General features: G+C 37.1%; 1 protein-coding gene and 1 pseudogene across 1 annotated transcript; both read right to left on the bottom strand.

Moving 5' to 3' along the window:
• Positions 1–135: 135 nt before the first annotated feature.
• Positions 136–21,379, bottom strand: LOC120296383 (annotated as a pseudogene).
• On the bottom strand, positions 18,752–20,779 carry LOC120290944. Its single transcript, XM_039307846.1, has 4 exons — positions 20,646–20,779; positions 19,683–19,912; positions 19,209–19,466; positions 18,752–18,810 (listed from the first exon to the last, which is right to left on the bottom strand). The coding sequence occupies exons 2-4, from the start codon at positions 19,820–19,822 to the stop codon at positions 18,792–18,794; spliced, it is 417 nt and encodes a 138-aa protein (XP_039163780.1). The 5' UTR covers positions 19,823–19,912; positions 20,646–20,779; the 3' UTR covers positions 18,752–18,791.
• Positions 21,380–22,614: the final 1,235 nt, after the last annotated feature.

The following is a 22,614-nucleotide window of genomic DNA, read 5'->3' on the forward strand; positions in this document are numbered from 1 at the left end:
TCTCAAGATTTTGACCAATCTCAGAGAAGTGATGACAAGAAGAGGAAAACATTTTCTATTCTACCATAAATCACGATAGAGTGCAAACCAACAGGAAGTGCGACATTTAACTGAATTACCTGAAATGTGTCCTTCCTACTGAGTCATAGACAACATCAACCCCATTTCCTGACGTAATCTCCTTAACACGAGAAACAAAAAATCCTCTTCCGTGTAGATAATAACATGATGACAACCATCATCCTTAGCTTGAGCTGCCTTTTCTTTAGTTGAGACAGTGCCATGACAGCTGCCCCGAGGGCATTAGCCCATTGGCACAATAGGGATCCAACTCCACCAGCTGCAAGCATGGACTAGGATTTTGTGTCCATTCTCGACCTTAATACAAAGTAAATAGTCAAGCCTTAAATGGGGAGAGTGTAAGGCTGCTTTATTCTAACACTTCCATGAAAAAAAAATGATACAAAATCATCTTCTTTATGTATGTAGTAACACCTTAAAAGCAAAGCATCGCCATTTACTTCATCTCTTGGCCCATATATATATATATATATGACAAATCTTAATGTTCTTGCACATACAAACGCTGTAAGAGGAGTATAAAGCCAACCTTAAAGCAGCGGCGCAGGAGTGTTCGAGCTGTCATGCCCTTCAGCATGACTGATGCTGCAATAACCGATCAATAGAAGGAGGGACGGGCACAACTTACTTGCTGGGAGAATTTGTTCTTCAGCATATGAGCCAATTGCACCGCCAGCATAGGCTACAATATCTCCAACTTTCCTTCCAGTTAGTCCAGGTCCCACAGCTACTACCTCACCAACAGCCTCCATGCCTGCGACAGATGGATATCATCCCCAATGTATAATCCACTAACATGCTACCCCATCATCAGCAAGATGAATCCATTATCAACACTTAATAAAGTGTGAATGAGTTTGTATAGCTCCACAAAGACACCTTTACCATTGCAGAGATTGCACGAGATGACAAATGTTTCGGTGGATCAATTGTCTATTCAAACATGATCTCTGGAGTAGACTTGACTCCAGAACCATTAGTTAACAATTACAGAATACTGCTTAACCATACATGCTACAATGACATCTCAAACAGATAACTCTAACTCGTCTCATATATGTCAAATACTTCAACAAATCAAGTTCGGAACCATGTAACCATGGAACTGCAGATAAACCCAGCTATAAAGAGAGAGTGAGCAGAAGTCATGACTCGTGAGCTATCACTTCCCTTAATGAGAAAACATAAAAGAGCAAGAGGGAGACTGCAATGTCGCCATGGATGATTAAACGCGAGCATGCATTGACTTGAAAACGGATCAAAGGATACAGATATTCATTTGAAAACCAAAGGACATTCTCCAAGCCTTTTCGTTGTCAAAAGTGACTTGAACGAATATTATAATCAAATCCAAGCCACAATAACTTATATCATGCTTGACGCATTAAGTCCATCTAATTCTGACAGGGGAAACAGGAAACAAAACCTGGTGTGAAGGGCATGGTGGGTGCCTTGAATACCCTTTACGGAAAATTACATCGATGAAGTTGATCCCGACGGCCTTGTTCTTCACGCGAATCTCTCCCTCCTTGGGTTCACCTATTTCCACATCCTCCCACTTTAAGACCTACCACAATTGCATAACGCCCACCAAAAGATGCACCTTTAGCAACAATCAGATGAGGGCATACGGCTGCGCAATTTTACAAGGAAATTCTCGGATCTTGATTTCGAGAAAATACCCGACCCAATACATTCATCGTACTCGATGTGAATTCCAGTGCCTACTGGAGAGCTAAGTACAACACCAACTAACCCATCACCCGATCAAAGCCAAGATTGTAACTTTGGACTGCTCCAAATTCAAGTTCACTAAAATATAAGAGAAAAAGCCAATTTTATCATTCCGTCGTTTACTAAAATAAATTCCTCGGAAAAATGTTTTCATAAAAGGAAAATTTTTTTCTAAATTGGGGGAAAATGTTTTCCACTTTTGAAAAGTCTTATGAAAAGTTGAAAATAATTTTCTCTCTTGATCTCTCTTATCTCACACCTTTACAAATCCTCACTTCCTTGTCTCCTTTCTTCTTATTGTTTTCTTTTTTTATTTGAATTATTTTTTAATTTTCTTTTTTTTTTTTTAATTAGAATTATTTTTAATTTCCTTTTTCCTTTCCTTTCTTTGTTTCCCATCTTCTTCTTTATTGGCCAGTCGTCGGTCGCTGCTGTTGTCCTCGAACTTGTTAATCTCAAGCTCACGCTCCTCTGCACTCTTGCTATCATTTTCTTTATTTACTTTAACCCGCATTCGTACATTATTTAAGCAAATGGTTCTACATGCTTTACTTTTTTTTTTTTTTTGTTTATTGGAACACAAAAACGTAGGGGGAGAACAGCCCACTAACCGAAAGATTCTTATTACGGTTATACATGCTTTGTTTCTTCTCTTTTTGCTTTTTTTTTTTTAAAATCCATGTGAACATTTATTTTTAAAAATCCATATGGATATTTTTTAGAGTAGATGAGCATTTCTTGACAAATAAGGAAATAAAGATATAAATCAAGTTTGCCCGGATTTAAAAGCAAATTCATATTTGACGGATTTATAGGTCGGTAAATAATGCATGCCTAAGTGGTGGTGTTTCTTAGAAAATATTTTTCTCACCAACACCGAAAATATTTTTCAAATATTTTCAGGTTAAATGTAATATTGAAAATATTGTCATTTTCCTAGAAAATAACTTATGAAAAAATATTTTTGAAATACCAATTTTCACGAAACGAATGACCCAAGATTAGAAAACCTCACAAACTCAAACGACTGGATGGCAAACAGAGAATTTCGATAGTCAACGCAAATGCTCATTTTCTATCCTACGAAGCACAGGCAGAGAGAGAGAGAAGGCCAATTTTCAAGAATTTGAGAGAACTTCACGAACTCAAACGACTGGATGGCAAACAGAGAATTTCAATAGTCAACACGAATACCCACGAGAGAGAGAGAGAGAGAGAGAGAGAGAGAGAGAGAGAGAGAGAAGGCGAGAGAGACTCGGGTCCACCGAACTCATGAACTCTGATAGCTTTCACCATTTCGGAGGACGCTGAAGCGGTGGCAACCGCTCTCACCGACGATCTGCTTTGAGCCGACGGAGAGGTGGAGAGCGATGGAAAGCGGATGGCTCTGCTCCTGCCGACGTTGCTGATCGTATCGTGTCGCGGTCGTGGAAGAAGAAGGAGAGGATTGAAGAAGATGGCGTGGAAGCAGATGAGATGGAGGCGACACTGGAAAGCGAAGGGAGATGATTCAGGAAGCGTCCTATTCGCAAGCCGGGAAGCCACTGACATGCCCATTGACTGGTGACGCCTCCGTCCCGCTTAAGTGCAAACGCCTTGCAAACGCCTTGCAAACAAACCTTGGCAGGTTGTATTTACGGGTGTCTACATAAAAAGTTTAATCAAGGAATAATGATTTGTCCATGAATTTTATTTCAATATGAAATTTAACCAAGAACTTTTTATTTATTCAATATTTTCCCTAAAATTTTGGTGAATACTCAATTTGGTCCCTTAATTTTTATATGGACTAAATATGTATAAAAAGTTCATGAATTATATTGAATAAATTAAAAGTTCAATGACTAAATTGTACATGGAGCTAAAACTCAACGAAAATTTGCGACATTTTTCCAAAAATCAATAAATGAGTCTAATCAAATTGGTAAGTTCCTTTTATGTTACATTTTTGGTTGATAAGAAGGTCCGTTTATTTCTTGTAATATTAAAGATTTGAAAAATATTTATCTTGAAACAAAGCGTTTGTAACTCCTTTTCATCCTTAATTAAAAACAAGATAAAGTTATTTTTCATTGATTAACTTGTCTAAGCAATGCTAGTGTATTTTTTTCTTTTTTTTGAAAAAGGTGTCTCAAACCATTGGTTTTATGTGGAATGCATCATTAAAATGTTTGAATTTGTGGACAAATAGAATTTGTAATTGAGCTGAGCAATGTAAGTATTATAAAATATTGCTCTATACTATCGGATGATAAAATTTTAACAGAATTGCTATACTTTGGGATTTGAGTTTAGCTAAATTGGAAATTTGTAAGTTATGGATAATAAATTTTGATTTAAGTTTGACCATGCTCCTCCGAATATAATGGTCATGGAGAAATAGATGTGCCCTTTGTTAGTTTTCATAACACAGAGAAGCTACATTGTTTTAAGTGCGTGCTACATATCTCGTTTGTATCTCAATTTGATAGTAATGATTTGAAATGAAACCTACCAATGACAAGTTGAAGAATTGGCTCGGTTCGAGCTAGGATTAAAGTCTTTTTCCAAACCGATCAATTCGATTTTTGTTGAACTTATCGCCAAACTGAATAATGAACAAATGAACGTGGATTGTGAATGAAGAGATGACCATTGGTCGGGCTTGAGTCGGTAGGGCCTAATATGTTATCTAAGAAAAATTGTACAGCCTAGTATGTTATGTAAGAAAAATTGTACAACATTTTGTGGCACGGTCAAGGTTAGCTTCACTACTAAACCCTTGAGCAAGCCTGTCCAAATTGCTATTGGACACGTTGGGCTCGACACAAGCATAAAAAAGCCTACTGAGCATCTCAACTCGGGATCATGTCTATATGGATGGTTAGTGAAAGTGGGGGTAGATTTGCACCAACAAAAGAAAAATAATTACTTATACCGGCATGGAACACATAAAATATTTCTACTTATGACTTTGCTTCATAATTTGAAGGTTAAAAAGAAATGTTCTCGATTGCAAAGGATTTATTGGGAAATCATAAATGATTTTATACATCAATTTTAGTGTATTGAATAGATTTCAAATGTTTTATGCTTAGAGTATTGAACCTCAAAATATGTATAAAAAAAACCGTAAAACAAAAACCACTATAAACATGATCGAATGAATGGACATTTAAAGTAATACCAATGGCTACATAACTATATCTAATTAACTTAGGCATATTTAAATGGGTTAAGTTTTTCTTCTACCCTATGGTGAACTATACCGATTTATGGATTACAACATGTAGACACCACCCTCATGAGAAATTAAAGAAACATAAATTTGGATAATACTTGTGGCTGTGACTTGCCAATCAAAAGGGCATGTGGAAAGTTTTCTTAATTGTTCTAATCAAATAGAAGAAAACCAAACTCCGCCCGACGGGTAGGATAAAGTACCTAACCTAGCTTTATAAAAGTATAAATAACGCATGTAACTTACAACTTTTAGGGCCACGCAAGACCTAACTTTTGTAACTTACGGCTTTTTAATGCTCGACACAAGCATAAAAAGCCTACTGAGCAGCTCAACTCAAGACCATGTCTATATGGATGGTTAGTGAAAGTAGGGTAGATTTTCACCAACAAAAGAAAAACAATTACTTATGCCGGCATGGAACGCATAAAACATTTCTACTTATGACTTTGCTTCATAATTTGAAGGCAAAAAAAGAAATGATCTCGATTGCAAAGGATTTATTGGGAAATCATAGATGATTTTATTCATCAATTTTAGTGTATTGAATAGATTTCAAATGTTTCATGCTCAGAGTATTGAACCTCAAAATATGTATAAAAACCGTAAAACAAAACCACTATAAACATGATCGAATGAATGGATATTTAATGTATTATCAATGGCTAAATAACTATATCTAATTAACTTAGGCGTATTTAAATGGGTTAAGTCTTCGACCCTATGGTGAACTATACCGATTTGTGGATTACAACATGTGGACACTACCCTCATGTGAAATTAAAGAAACATAAATTTAGATAATGTTTTGGTTGTGACTTGCCAATGAAAAGGGTTATGTAGAAAGTTTTCTCTAATTGCTCTAATCAAATAGAAGAAAACCAAACTCTGCATGACAGGTATGATAAAGTACCTAACCTAGCTTTATAAAAGTATAAACATCACACATAACTTACGACTTTTAGGGGCCACGCAAGACCTAGCTTTGTAACTTACGGCTTTTTAATGCTCGACACAAGCATAAAAAAGCCTACTGAGCAGCTCAACTCAGGACCATGTCTATATGGATGGTTAGTGAAAGTAGGGTAGATTTTCACCAACAAAGAAAACACATTACTTATGCCGGCATGGAACACATAAAACATTTCCACTTATGACTTGCTTCAGAATTTGAAGGTAAAAAAGAAATGCTCTTGATTGCAAAGGATTTATTGGGAAATCATAAATGATTTTATACATCAATTTTAGTGTATTGAATAGATTTCAAATGTTTCATGCTCAGAGTATTGAACCTCAAAATATGTTAAAAAAAAACCGTAAAAAAAAAAAAAACCACTTTAAACAGGATCGAATGAACGGACATTAAAAGTAATATAAATGGCTACATAACTATATCTAATTTTTTTTATCCAAACATAACTATATCTAATAACTTTAAATGTGTTAAGTTTTTCTTCGAATCTCTATGATGAACTATACCGATTTATGGATTACAACATGTGGACACCACCTTCATGTGAAATTAAAGAAACATAAATTTGGATAATGCTTGTAGTTGTGACTTGCCAATCAAAGGGCGTATGTAGAAAGTTTTCTTAATTGCTCTAATCAAATAGAAGAAAACCAAACTCCGCCCGACGGGTAGGATAAAGTACCTAACCTAGCTTTATAAAAGTATAAACAACGCATGTAACTTACAACTTTTAGGCCACGCAGAAGACTTTACGAACTTACGGCTTTTTAATGCTCGACACAAGCATAAAAAAATGAGCAGCTCAACTCAAGACCATGTTTATATGGATGGTTAGTGAAAGTAGGGTAGATTTTTACAAACAAAAGAAAACAATTACTTATGCCGACATGGAACGCATAAACTAGTTATACTTATGACTTTGCTTCATAATTTGAAGGCAAAAAGAAATGATCTCGATTGACAAAGATTTATTGGGAAATCATAGATGATTTTATTCATCAATTTTAGTGTATTGAATAGATTTCCAAATGTTTCATGCTCAGAGTATTGAACCTCAAAATATGTAAAAAAAAAAACCGAAACAAAAACCACTATAAACATGATCGAATGAATGGATATTTAATGTATTATCAATGGCTGCATAACTATATCTAATTAACTTAGGCGTATTTAAATGGGTTAAGTCTTCGATCCTATAGTGAATTATACCGATTTGTGGATTACAACATGTGGACACTACCCTCATGTGAAATTAAAGAAACATAAATTTAGATAATGTTTTTGGTTGTGACTTGCCAATGAAAAGGGCGTTGGTAGAAAGTTTTCTCAATTGCTCTAATCAAATAGAAGAAACCAAACTCCGCGTGACGGGTATGATAAAGTACCTAACCTAGCTTTATAAAAGTATAAATAGCGCATGTAACTTGCGACTTTTAGGGGCCACACACAAGACCTAGCTCTGAGATTTACAGCTTTTTTGTGCTCAACACAAGCATAAAAAGCCTATTTAGCAGCTCAACTTAGGACCATGTCTATATGGATAGTTAGTGAAAGTAGGGTAGATTTGCACCAATAAAAGAAAAACAATTACTTATGCTGGCATGGAACACATAAAACATTTCCACTTATGACTTTGCTTCAGAGAAATGCTCTTGATTGTGAAGGATTTATTGGGAAATCATAGATGATTTTATATACATCAATTTTAGTGTATTGAATAGATTTCAAATGTTTCATGCTCAGAGTATTGAACCTCAAAATATGTACAAAAACCGTAAAAAAAAAAAACCACTTTAAACAGGATCGAATGAACTAACATTAAAAGTAATATCAATGACTACATAACTATATCTAATTTTGTTTATCCAAACATAACTATATCTAATTAACTTATGCATATTTAAATGTGTTAAGTTTTTCTTCGACCCTATGGTGAACTATACCAATTTATGGATTACAACATGTGGACACCACCTCATGTGAAATTAAAGAAACATAAATTTGGATAATGTTTATGGTTGTGGACTTGCCAATCAAAAGGGCATGTAGAAAGTTTTCTCTAATTGCTCTAATCAATTAAAAGAAAACCAAACTCCATGTGACGTGTAGATAAAGTACCTAACCTAGCTTTTTATAAAAGTATAAACAACGCATGTAATTTATGACTTTTTAGGGGCCACGAAGACCTAGTTTAACTTACGGCTTTTTTATGCTCGACATAAGCATAAAAAAGCCTACTAAGCAGCTCAACTCAGGATCATGTCTATATATGGATGGTTAGTGAAAGTAGGGGTAGATTTGCACCAACAAAAGAAAAACAATTACTTATGCTGGCATGGAACACATAAAACATTTCTACTTATGACTTTGCTTCATAATTTGAAGGTAAAAGAAAATGCTCTCGATTGCTAAGGATTTATTGGGAAATCATAGATGATTTTATTCATCAATTTTAGTGTATTGGAATAGATTTCAAATGTTTCATGCTCAGAGTATTGAACCTCAAAAAAAAAAAAAACCGTAAAACAAAAACCATTTTAAACATGATCGAATGAAAGGACATTTTTTTTTTTTTTTGGTAAATTCCCTACTCTATTCCTATACTACACTCACTTTCTGGGACTTTGTTTGCCCCGTTCGTCAGAATATGAGTCGGAACCCACTGGCGAAACTTACGCGTCCCTATCCCATCCCCCCCTGAGAAGGACATTTAAGGTAATATCAATGGCTGCATAATATATCTAATTAACTTAGGCATATTTAAATGGGGTTAAGTTTTTCTTCGACCCTATGGTGAACTATACCGATTTATGGATTACAACACGTGAACACTACTCTCATGTGAAATTAAAGAAACATAAATTTGGATAATGTTTATGGTTGTGACTTGCCAATCAAAAGGGCGTGTAGAAAGTTTTCTTAATTGTTCTAATTAAATAGAAGAAAACCAAACTCCGTGTGACGGGTATGATAAAGTACCTAACCTAGCTTTATAAAAGTATAAACAGCACACGTAACTTACGACTTTTAGGGGCCATCACGAAGACCTAGCTTTGTAACTTACGGCTTTTTTTATGCTGGACACAAGTATAAAAAGCCTACTGGAGCAGCTCAACTCAGGACCATGTCTATGGATGGTTAGTGAAAGTAGGGTAGATTTTCACCAACAAAAGAAAAACAATTACTTATGCCGGCATGGAACACATAAAACATTTCACTTATGACTTTGCTTCAGAATTTGAAAGTAAAAAGAAATGCTCTTGATTGCAAAGGATTTATTGGTCAAATCATAGACAGGATCGAGTGAACGAACATTTAAAGTAATATCAATGGCTACATAACTATATCTAATTAACTTAGGCATATTTAATGGGTTAAGTTTTTCTTCGACCCTATGGTGAACTATACCGATTTAGGGATTACAACATGGACCACCTCATGTGAAATTAAAGAAACATAAATTTGATGATGTTTATGGTTGTGACTTGCTAATCAAAAGGGCGTGTAGAAAGTTTTCTATTAATTTCTAATCAAATAGAAGAAACGAAACTCCGCGTGATGGATAGGATAAAGTACCTAACTTAACTTTATTAAAGTATAAACAGCACACGTAACTTACGACTTTTAGGGGCCACGCAACACCTTTTGGACCAGTAGGGGAAATAAAAAAGATATGGTCTTACTTCCCATAGATTTTCACAATTTCCATATTGCTCACATCATAACCCTTGTTAAAATAATTAAATATTAAATCACGCTTTCTTCTAATAGTTTAAATTTTTAAAACAGTTAATAATAATCCCACGAAATCAAGCTTGAGGTCCTAAGTTCATATATTTTCAGATCCCATTTACCTCTTCAATTAAATATGTCATCTCACAACCCTTCTATAACGAGGAGAGAGACCTTTCTTTCTTTGGCCAAGACATATAATGAAAGATCCCTTCAATGTCTGAGGGCTACTTGGATGCATGTGCTAGCACGATTAAGCAGGATCCTTCGGAAATTTCCTACTGGCTTCTTTTCGATTCAGTCAATATTTGCTTGATATTTTATACAATCATTGCCTTTTGTCCTCTGAGAAGGGTGTTCACATGGAAACAAAGTCACCACTTCCATATTCAATCTTGACCCCATTCATGTCGCACTTCCACATATATGCTACGTGATGTTAGTTTGAATATTCTACGGAGTGGCCTGGTCCCTATGTCGCTCATCACTACAAGTCAAGACAGGCCTCTCTCTCTCTCTCTCTCTCTGTGCGCTTGTGAGGAAGTTTGAACAAGGCCAGCGGCAGTGGGATTTGCAGTAACGAGTGCTGCGGAAGGGAAAACTACAACGGCAATATAACTTGGTTTGTCATACTGTCATGTCTGATGGCAGCTATGGGAGGTGTCATATTCGGCTATGACATTGGAATTTCAGGTCTGTCTCATTATTTTTGCCATCTTTTGGATGCTCCTCGTGAAGGAAAAGTGCCTTTCTTATCTCTGCTAGCTCTCAACGAATGTCATAGGTGGTTCTATGACCTCCAAGTTGTCTTGTGCTGATTGATTGATGAAGTTCCTAATGTAATTAAGCACACACCTATTCATTGTTAGTTTGCTAAAAGAATGCGTTTCCAAGAATTGAAGTTGCAAGGTTGGTGACCACTGTGATCGCTGATCATACAAAGACGTTGTTCTGATAAGTAAAATAATTCCTTAGGTAGAGTGATCTCAATGGATTCGTTTTTGAAGAGGTTCTTCCATGAAGTCTATATTAAGATGAATGAAGACACCAAGATCAGCAACTACTGCAAGTTCGATAGCCACTATTGACCTCCTCACTTCCTCCCTCTATATCGCTGGCCTCTTTGCTTCCTTTTTTGCATCTTTCGTCACTAGAGTTTTCGGATGCAAAAACCATCTGATGTTAGATAGGAGGAGCTGCATTCTCACCGGTTCAGCCCTTGAGGTGCAGCTTCCAATTTCATGCTTATATTAGGGCCGTGCTCTGCTTGGCATTGGGTCGGTTTGCGAATCAGGTAGTCATCATATGACATGAACTGTTTTTGATGGGTTGGAACATTGCTTAACAATTTCTATTCATGTTTGATTGATTGGCAGTCAGTTCCTTATCTCTCGGAAATGGCACTGCAAGGTACAGAGGAGCTTTCAACAATGGCTTCCAATTTTCATTAGAATGCACTGTCAGCTAACCTCATCAACTATGGAACTCAGAAGATCAAAGGCGGTTGGGGTTGGTGAATTTCTTCTCGCCATGGGTGCAGTCCCTCACCCCTAACACTCGGTGCACTTTTTCCGTCCCAGAGACACCCCATGGGCCTAATCCAAAGCCAAAGGGACAAGAAAAGGCCAAATCCATGCTGCAACCTCGTGCGACGAATGCCCAGCGTTCAGGCAGAGCTGGATGATCTCATCAAAGCAAACTTAAACACACAAACCATTCGCCAACCGTTTCGAACAATCACACAAGGGAAGTACAGGCTCAACTCATCATGGCACAATAATTCCATTCTCCCAAAAGTCACGGAATCCGTGTCATTGCATTCTACGTGCCGGTCCTGTTCCGAACTATCGGCCTGGGGGAAAGTGCATCACCGTCCACAGTTATGACGGGGTCATTGGTTGCAGTTCGACCTTCATATCAATGCTCATAGTAGACAAGCTAGGCAGAAGAACATAGTTCCTTGTCGGGGCATTCAGATGCTTGTGTCGCTGCTTTATAATCGACGTTTCGGTACGCGAGATGGGAAGAAAACAAAGAACCTACTCTTTTCGGTCTACCCTTTCAACGCTCGTGTGGCGTGTGTGGAAAGAAGCAAAATGACATCCCATCATGGTCATGATCAAGCTGAGCCAATCTTATTCCAGGGATAAATAAAGGCGGAAAAAAAGCCCATGAAGATTGGGGACTCCCTTAGGATAGCAAAAACCAAGAAAATAAACCCTAATGTCTGTCCAAATGCTGAACCCTACCCTTTCTTATTCTCGAGTGGACCACAAAAAGAGAAATGAAATAAAATAGTTTCCCTCGCGAGTCTTGACAATAATTGGTCCTGAAAGAAGCAAAGAACTTGGTTGAAGGAAGCATCGCCACTTTTTGTAGCACTTCCTCTGCCTCAATACAGTTGGATGGGGCTACTAGGAAAATAAATATCTAGGCTCAGTTTAATAACGCTTTTATTTCTTAACGGTTTCTTAATATTCCAAACCTAAAGAACACAATCATTTATTTATTATATACAAAATTAGAGATTATCTTTAATTCATAAAAAAATAGAATTAAAATTACATAGCATATAATTTAGTTGCACTTATTCATTTGTTTATCACTTTTGTATTTGATCGGTGGTGGGTGAGCTAATTTTACGAGTTGACAATTCGGTATTTTCAGAAATGATTTATATTATTCTTTCCAATATTTGATAAATATTTCATATATTCACGTGATTTATACATTATGCGACATATTTTATAGAAGATTGGAAGGGAATATTGCACGAGGCATGTATTATAAATATATTCTTTGACTCAAGATAAGAAAGGGGATTTCGTGCGTTAGCAGAAAATGAAATAAAATGTTCTGCCAAACTCAAATCCTTCGCCTATAAGAAGGCCGTTCGCGTAAGAAGGGTGGGGACTTTTACGGACGAAAGGGGGCGGAGACTAGACTGAGAGACGTTTCTTTGTCTCTTTTTCAACAGGTCAACAAAAGCAATTTTTTTCTTTTTTCTTTCTCTGACAAGAGTGCAGGTGAAAGGAAACTGAAAAAGAAGGGGCGCCACAATTTGAGAAGTCAAAAGAAAGAAAAGAAGAAAAAGTAAGAGAGAGGGTCTCTCCTTGTCTTTCAGTCAACAGAAAGAAAGAAGGGGGATTGTACCTCTCTCCTCTGACAACGTGCTAACAACGTGCGGAGAGAGAGAAGGGAAAAAAGGGTCGTCTTTTCGTGCATCTTGACCAAATACCCTGAGGCCTGCAACTCGACGACGCCACCGCAGCTCCTTCACCGACGACGTCACTGCAGCCCCGCTGCTGACTCCTGTTCCGACCGGTACCCAGTGCCGCTGTATTACCCCCATCGCTAACACTCGTCCGACCCGCCCGCCGGAACACATCCTGACGCCTTAACCAGCCCGACGACCGCGCTTCAGCCCTTCGACGCCGCAAGTAGTCCGACAACCCGCAGCTACGGACCACCGCTGCTGTTGTCGACCAGCGCTCGGAAGCCGAGCACCACCCCTCGATATCGACCCCAACACCATCGATATCGCCGTGAGTCCCGCGAGTCCACCGAGCCGACGGTCCCTCCACTACTTCGTCCTCTGTCTCTGCAGTTTGGTCCGCGAGCATCATCGTGGAAGCCATCGAGCTGGGTCCTCACGGCCCAATTACAGCAAGAATTCCACCAGTGACCACAAGGCAGTTTAGCCGAGACGTTCATCGGGCAGCATTGACGTCTTTAGTCCACCAATACCAAGGAGGACAAGTTCATGGCAGCTTAATTTTTGCAGGCTTTCCAAGCGAGCTCGTTGACCACCAAAGCAAGGATCCGCTTGGTGATCTCTCTCCCATCACTGCAAGTCGTCCTCGAGCACCATTGTGAACACCCATCCTCACCGCGCCATCAACCGAGGCCAAGCACCACCACACACTGCCAGTCATCCATTGATCTGATTCTACTCGGTCCAAATTTGGTAATATCATTTATGGAATTAGGTAATTATCATATGTAAATTTGATTTAGATATTTTATTGCCTAAAACATGTTTTTCAGTATCTTACGTGCATATTAAAATGATAAGCACATTCCCCAATTAGGATTTATTGCCTAATCTTGCAATTATACGCTAATCTTTTTTTATTCAACCTATAAGGCTTTAGATGGAATAATTAATCATGCATGAATAAAATTGATATTTTGATCTTTAAGGCTTAAGATTAATTTATCGACTTTATTAGCAAAATAATCAAGTTTGATTTAGATATTGTTTCCTAATTCGGACGATGTGTGATATCTTTGATGATTCTAAATGATTGGTGCTTATCTTTTAATTACTTTATTTATCTAAAATACAAAAATATTGCATTTGCATATCATGTGATTACAATTAATTTCCTAGATAGAATTGCATGATATAGTAGTTATATTCTATTCTAATTATATTAGAATGCATGTTTAGATGATATCTAGGTTATATAATATCTTGGAATTAAATTGCATATCGAGATAAATTTTCTGAGTTAAGATATGATTCAAATTAGTCTATTTCCTAACTTAAATAGATAATATCTCAATTTAGTTAAATTTTTATTTTTAGCAAATTTTAATTACGAATTTTTATATAAAAAAACAAAAACAAAATACTATGTGTATGTCATATAGAATTAGGTTCATGAAATGCATGTCATTTAGTAATTGTTGCTAAGTCCATTTAGTTAGAAATTGCCCATTATTAAAATTAGGTCATTTGGTTAGATTGCATTGCATATAGATTAGATTTTATTAAACAAGAGAAAATTCTTAAAGATTGAGAAAGCCTTAGGGCTTTGATGTGAATTTTGAGTTAACATCAAGTAGATGCTTTCGTTGTTACGGCAGAAAGTCCCCGCAATTTATTCATCGCTTTTCTTGGATGTTAAATTGGTAGTTTGCACACCCACATGATTACCACATGTTAGGAGGTAAATTAAAATCAGCTTTTTAGCCTGCTTGCAAAACATTTTTTTAAATAAAAGAGAAAGGCGCACCTAAAGGTTAGGAGAAATTTAGCGAATCAAGTCCTCAAACTCATAAATTTTTAGTTTGTAGAAGTAAAGAAATCTCCCGTTTCCAAACGACCCACCGAAATAGATTAGTGGCGACTCCTAATTAAAAAAATCAACCTCGATATTAAGAATCCCGAACCCAAGTCACGATCTCAGTATGGGCTTAGTTCTGAAGCAAATTTAAACTTAGTAATCCATTAGCCAAACCTTGGTTGCTCACTTGAGGTTAGGGTCGTGACACTTTTCAAAAAATAATTTTTTATATTTCTATTCCCTAATAATTTCTTAGTAAAAGTATGCATTTGGTAATTACACTACATTTTTATTTTCGGAATGAAAAAAGAATAGAAATATGTTTAGTACGATTTATAAATTTTTCGTAACGTAGTTCTTTTAATATTTTAAGATTTTTTCTTTTTTTCTTTATTCTTCTTTCTTGTTGCTGACTATCACAAGAATGGGTAAAAAAAAAAAAAAAGAAGTTACTTTTTTTTACTTCCTATCTCTATTCTAAATATATTTATCTAGGAATAGAAAAATTAATTGACGCACAAACACATTTGTTGCTTTATATCGTTAACAAAGAACAAAGAAACAAAAGAATAGAAGCATTAACAAACATATCCTTAGGTTTGTTTGTTTTGATTTCTTTTTCTATTTTTGAACAATTTTTTTTGTTTTTTTTGTTCCCTGTAACAAAAAATTAAACGCTGCTGCTTTCAAGGTTGTCCAAAATTATTTTTTTGTTCCCGTAAACACATCCTAACGAAAATAAGAAACAAAAAAATTGCTTATTGTTTTTGGAACAAAATTTATGAATACTTTTCTTTCTTTTTTCTTCTTCTTTTTTCTTTATTTTCTTTTGGCTCTGTCGAGGCCTCCCACGGCCACGACTCCATTGCCGAGGGCTCAGACCTCACCGAGCGTTGCCGGCCCCTGTGAGGCCGAGTGTCGCCGGCCCTCGGCAAGGCGAGGTCGACCTCGTGTTGGGTCAAGCGAGCTCGATCTGCCCGCATCTAATGAGGCCGAGCTCGCCTGGCCGCCGCGAGCTCGCCCACGGCGAGCCTCATCGTGGCCGGGCGAGGCCGCAGCCCCTCATCGGCCGCTTGTTGGCCAGGCCGAGGCCGCGTGACCGGCCAAAAGAAGAAAAAAAGAAAAAGAAGGTGAAAAAGAAAAAAAGGAAAAATAAATAAGAAAAAATAAGAAAGAAAATAGAAAAATAAAAATAAAAATATTAAAAAATTAAAAGAAATAAAAAATTATACAAATTTACCAAACGGTGTTTATATTCTTTTTTATATTTCGGGAATGCTGGATTTACCAAACACGTTTTTTGTTTAAAAATTGTTTCCTAAAGATAAATTCTTTTTCTATTTCGTTTTAAACAATTTTTAAAACGTAAATGCTACCAAACGCACCCTATTGGGATTTACTTCGTAATTTTTCTTCTTTCTTATCTTCTAGGACAAGCTTAGCGAAAATGAGGAAAATGGCTTGATCACCATAATCACTTTGCCTTCAGCCACTCTGAACATGTAATGGGAGGGGGGAGGCTCAATTCTCACATTTTGTTGGGGTGAGGGCAATTTAGTTTCATGTGGGTTTTGACTCCCACGCGTTACAAGGGAGACATGTAAAAAGTCTGAGCGAGACTTAGAGTAGAGCAGAGGACAGCAAAAAAAGAAAAAGAAAAAAGAAACTTTGGCACCATAGCATCAATGCGTGAGTTCCAAGAGGGAAACTTAGGAACTCATAGAGAAAATGTGTCCCAATGTGATAAGAACTCTTGTTTCAACTACTTGCGGATTTATTGACACAAAAATAATATGGTTTTCAATAATCGCCCGCTAGCACTTGGATGAGAACAAACACGACAAATAGCACATGAACATGAAAATCACATGCATGGTACATGAGTGCACTTACATATATAGCTTATCGATAAGTATACAGATTAACATGTCAATCGACATTGGTATTCACTCAATGCCACAAAATCTAGTTATCGAAATATGATGACAAATAGTTAGTAGCGCACGAAAATGAGTATTGGTGATGAATTATTAAAGGAATATTGAAATTCAATTTAAAACTTCAAATCAAGAAGACAATTAAGGTTAAGGGTGAATATTTTTGAGGAACAATTATCACTTAAATAGGGTCATGGGGTAACCATCATTACAAGAAAGAAGATCATGGAGCAATTCACATTAGACTTTGTCGGGATCGGATGGGTTGGGTTGGGTTGATTTAGATCTGGTCCTAAATAGTTCGATCCAAATCAACTCATTTAACTCGTTATGAACCTTTATCGAAGATTCTTAACCCATACCCATACTCGACTTGGATCACTCTCAATTTATACTTGACCCATTTAACTAAATGTAATTTTTTTTTTATGATTTTATTTTAAAACAAAATGGTATTGCTAAAAACACTTTCATGCAACACAAATTTAGTTGACAATTTTTATAATTTTTATAAAAAAATAAGCCTTTGTTTGTTTCTTGAAAAACATTTTCCAAAAAAATACTTTTTTTTTTTAAAGAAATTACAATATTTTTTTTTGTTTTTCCCCTGAAATTTCAAAATAAATTAGAAATATTTTCGATTGTTTGATATGAAAAATTTGATTAAATTTTCTCCCTGACTCTCTTTTAATATTTTAATATTTTTAAATGGAATTTATAATTATTTTTTATTTTAAAAAATAAAAATAAATTTATTTTCAGATGTACTTGTAAATGTATTAGAACAATAAAAGTGAATGATGTTTATGATAAAATATCTTGAAATAAATTTCTTTTTTTTTTTTTGGGACCAAAAAGAATGATGATCGGAGCTGCTTCCAAAACAACTCCCCTCAAAAAAAAAAAAAAAAAGCCCAAGAGAATTTATGGGGCTAACAAGCCTTGCAAATTATTTGATTGAAATTTTACGGTTCTTTCATCCACAGTATGCAATTTTTGCTCTAACATTATTTCTTTTATTCTAGCAAAACGATTCGGTCAATTTTAATAAATGGGTAATTTCTCGAATGTTCATAATTTCACGTGAGTAATTTTTCTTTTTTTCAAATATAAGTAATTTCCCACACATGGTTAGATTTGATACTTTCAAGTGAGTAATTTTCTCTTTTCAAATATTAAGTAATTTCCACGCATGATCAGATTTGAAACTTTCGTTCATCCGTAACAACAGAAATACGTGTTTCCACCATCATTAGCTACAAAAGGGAGGACCAACCCACTCATAAGTAGCCGTGATGATTGGGCTTCACTACCTCATCGTCGAGGGAACGAGTTTGAATCTCTAAATGCTCGTCACTTAAGTGGGATCCCAAGGATGGTTTATTAGATCAGCCCTCCAAGTAATAGCGCTCCTATATGTAGGCTTTATGGGCGAGGGCCCCACGGCTACCAAGCACCGGGGTCGTGTGATTTGCAAAGGATGATTTTCTAGTTACTCGGTCATCAACAACAACATAAAAAAGGAGGACCAACTTCAAAATATTCACAAAGTTCTTCCCTGGCAAGAACACACATCTTTCTTATATTTAGGAATGTTTAGAAGCTGCTACTCACACCTGTTCCAAGGAAGGAAGAAGACCTTGCTAATCATCTGAAGAGAAACATCCTGGCATAGAAAACTTATTTACGAGGGGTCGACCGGCAGTCCAAGTAGCCTGATAGACATTAACACAGAGGACTTAACTGCTTTGCCTTCCCTATGGAATCAACACGACCGACCCAGATGTCTTCCGGCTTTCAAGATCGGCATGTGCCTTCGCTTCGGACAGTGGGTATGTGTGATTCACGCGAACCTTTAAAACACCTGAGGCCACACTGGCAAATACCTCTCCAGCAGCTTCCAGCAACTCGTCCCGAGTGATGGTGTACTGCATGAGGCTAGGCCTTGTCAAAAGAGGGACTTTACAAAGTAAGAGCCGGGACAATGGGACTGGATCAGGGGTTCCGAGGACTGCCAAAGTTCACCATGTAGCCCCTAATCTTCAAGCATTCCAAGGATCCCTGCACGATCAATAAGTCTCACAAGACTTTTTAGAACATATACGAAAAAAACACTTGGCTTTACAGTTTAGAACCTTATTTGTACTCCAAATAGATCTTAAGCATCAGATCAAGCCACTTTGGCAAAAACCACATGCAGCACGTTTACTAGTGATTACCTGCTTAAAGACAGATTCTTCCAACAATTGCTAATGGTTGAAGGATTAGACTTCCGAATGATAACTAAATTCCTAAAGCATGCTGCAATGCAATGCTAAAACGAGACAGAATCCCACGCTCAAACACTATAAGGGGACTCTTCTCAAGATTTTGACCAATCTCAGAGGAAAGCATTTTATTCTACCATAAATCACAACAGAAAGTGCAGACCAACAGGAAGCAACATCAAACTGAATTACCTGAAACGTGTCTTTCCTACTGAGTCATAGACAACATCAACCCCATTGCCCGATGTAATCTCCTTAACACGTAGAAACAAAATCCTCTTCCTTGTAGATAATAACATGATGACAACCATCATCCTTAGCTTGAGCTGCCTTTCTCTTAGTTGACACAGTACCAATGACAGTTGCCCCAAGGGAATTAGCCCATTGGCACAATAGGGATCCAACTCCACCAGCTGCAGCTTGGACAAGGATTGTGTGTCCATTCTCAACCTTAATACAAAGTAAATAGTCAAGCCTTAAATGGGGAGAGAGTAAGGCTGCTTTATGCCAACACTGAAAAAAAAATGATACAAAATCATCTTCTGTATGTATGTAGTTAACACCTTAAAAGCAAAGCATCACCAATTACTTCATCCGTTGTCCCACATATGATAAATCTTAATGTTCTTGCACATACAAATGCTGTAAGAGGAGTATAAAGCCAACCTTAAAGCAGCGACGCAGGAGAAATTGGAGCTGTCATGCCCTCTCAGCATGACTGATGCTGCAATAACTGGACCAATGGAAGGAGGGACGGGCACAACTTTACTTGCTGGGAGAATTTGCTCTTCAGCATATGAGCCCATTGGACCGCCAGCATAGGGCTACAATATCTCCAACTTTCCTTCCAGTTAGTCCAGGTCCCACAGCTACTACCTCACCAACAGCCTCCATGCCTCATGACAGATGGATATCATCCACAATGTATAATCCACTCAACATGCTACCCCATCATCAGCAAGATGAATCCATCATCAGCAAGATGAATCCGTTATCGACGCTAATAAAGTGTGAATGAGTTTGTATAGCTCCACAAATACACCATTACCATTGCAGAGATTGCACGAGATGACAAATGTTTCGGTGGATCGATTGTCTATTCAAGCATGATCTCTGGAGTAGACTTGATATTTTGATTAATATAGTCAGCTAATAGACGGAAAGACTTGACTCCAGAACCTTAGTTAACAATTACAGAATACTGCTTAATGATAAATGCTACAATGACATCTCAAACAGATCACTCTAACTCATTTCATATATGTCAAATACTTCCACACATCAAGTTCAGAACTCATGTAAACATGGAACTGCAGATAAACCCAGCTATATAAGAGAGAGTGAGCAGAAGTCACGATGGCGAGCTATCACTTCCCTTAATGAGAAAACATAAAAGAGCAAGAGGGAGACTCCAATGTCGCCATGGATGATTAAACGCGAGCATGCATTGACTTGAAAACGGATCAAAGGATACAGATATTCATTTGAAACCAAAGGACATTCTCCAAGCCTTTTCAAGTTGTCAAAAGTGACTTGAACGAATATTATAATCAAATCCAAGCCACACACCAACATCATGCTTGACGCATTGAGTCCATCTAATTCTGACAGGGGAAACAGGAAACAAACCTGGTGTGAAGGGCATGGTGGGTGCCTTGTATACCCCTTTACGGAAATAAACATCGATGAAGTTGGATCCCGATGGCTTTGTTCTTCACGCGAATCTCTCCTCCTTGGGTTCCCCTATTTCCACATCCTCCCACTTTAAGATCTACCACAATTGCAAAACGCCCATCAAAAGATGCACCTTTAGCAACAATCAGATGAGGGCATACGACTGCACAATTTACAAGGAAATTCTCGATCTTGATCTCGAGAAAATACCCGATCCAATAAATTCATCGTTCTCAGTGCGAATTCCAGTGCCTATAATAGAGCTTGGCACATCACCAACTAACCCATCAGCCGAACAAAGCCAAGATTGTAACTTTGGACTGCTCCAAACTCAAGTTCACTAAAATATAATAGAAAAAAAGCCAATTTTAAGACTCTGAGAGAACTCCTCACGAACTCAAACGACTGGATGGCAAACAGAGAATTTCAATAGTCAACACGAATACCCAGTAGAGAGAGAGAGAGAGAGAGAGAGAGAGAGAGAGAGAAAGAGAGAGAAGAGAGAGACCTCGGGTCCACTGAGCTCATGCACTCTGATAGCTTTCACCATTTCGGAGGACGCTGAAGCGGTGGCAACCGCTCTCACCGACGATCTGCCTTGAGCCGACGGAGAGGTGGAGAGCGATGTAAAGCGGATGGCTCTGCTCCTGCCGACGCTGTTGATCGGAAGAAGAAGGAGAGTGGATTGAAGAAATGGCGTGGAAGCAGATGAGATGGAGGCGACCTGAAAGCAACGGGAGACGATACTGAGGCGTCCTACTCGCAAGCCGGGAAGAAGCTACTGGACATGCCCATTCACTAGTGACGCCCCCGTCCCGCTTAAGTCCAAACGCCCGCGAACAAACCTTGGCAGGTTGTATTCACGGGTGTTTATAAAAATGAAAAATCAATGAATCATGTTTCATCGATAAATTTTGAGTCTAATATAAAATTTGATCCCAAAATTTTTAATTTATTTAATATTATCCCTAAAATTTTAGTGACTATTCAATTCTAATCCGTCAATTATTGAATGGACTAAACATGTACTAAAAAGTTCAATGATTAAAATTGTATGTTGAGCCTAAATTTAATGAACATTTGAGACATTTTTCTAAAATCAATAAACCAAGTCTAATCAAATTGGTAAGTTCCTTTTATGTTACATTTTTCGGTTGATAACAAGGTCCGTTAATTTCTCGTAATATTAAAAGATCTGAAAACTATTTATCTTAAAACAAGCATTTGTAACTCCTTTTCATCCTTAATTAAAAACAATATAAAGTTATTTTTCCTTGATTAATTTGTTTAAGCAATGCTAGGGTTTATTTATTTATTTATGAAAAAGTGTCTCAAAACCATTGATTTTATGTGAAATGCATCCTTAAAATGTTTGAATTTGTCGACAAATAGAATTTGTAATTGAGCCGAGCACTTTAAGTATTATTAAATATTGCTCTATACTATCGGATGATAAAATTTTAACAGGATTGCCATACTTTGGGATTTAAGTTTAGCTAAATTAGAAATTTGTAAGTTATGGATAATAAATTTTGATTTAAGTTTGACCATGCTCCTCCGAATATAATGGTCATGGAGAAATAGATGTGCCCTTTTGTTAGTTTTCATAACACAGAGAAGCTACATTGTTTTAAGTGCGTGCTACATATCTCTGTTTGTATCTCAATTTGATAGTAATGATTTGAAATGAAACCTACCAATGACAAGTTGAAGAATTGGCCTGCCCGAGCTAGGATTAAAGTCTTTTCCAAACCGATCAATTCGATTTTTGTTGAACCACCAAACTGAATAATGAACAAATGAACGTGGATTGTGAATGAAGAGATGGCCATTGGTCGGGCTTCTGAGTTGGCTAGGGCCTAATATGTTATCCCAGAAAATTGTACGACAGTTTTGCGGCACAGTGAAGCTTAGTTTCACTGCT

Source organism: Eucalyptus grandis, chromosome 1, assembly GCF_016545825.1.
Source record: "Eucalyptus grandis isolate ANBG69807.140 chromosome 1, ASM1654582v1, whole genome shotgun sequence".
In the NCBI taxonomy this organism is placed as follows: Eukaryota; Viridiplantae; Streptophyta; class Magnoliopsida; order Myrtales; family Myrtaceae; genus Eucalyptus; species Eucalyptus grandis.

Excerpts from the sequence above, each read along its gene's own strand:
- LOC120290944 (XM_039307846.1), bottom strand. The coding sequence starts at position 19,822 with ATGGGCTCATATGCTGAAGAGCAAATTCTCCCAGCAAGTAAAGTTGTG. Across the intron at positions 19,467-19,682 it reads TCCTGCGTCGCTGCTTTAAG|GTTGAGAATGGACACACAAT; the intron begins GTTGGCTTTATA and ends CTTTGTATTAAG.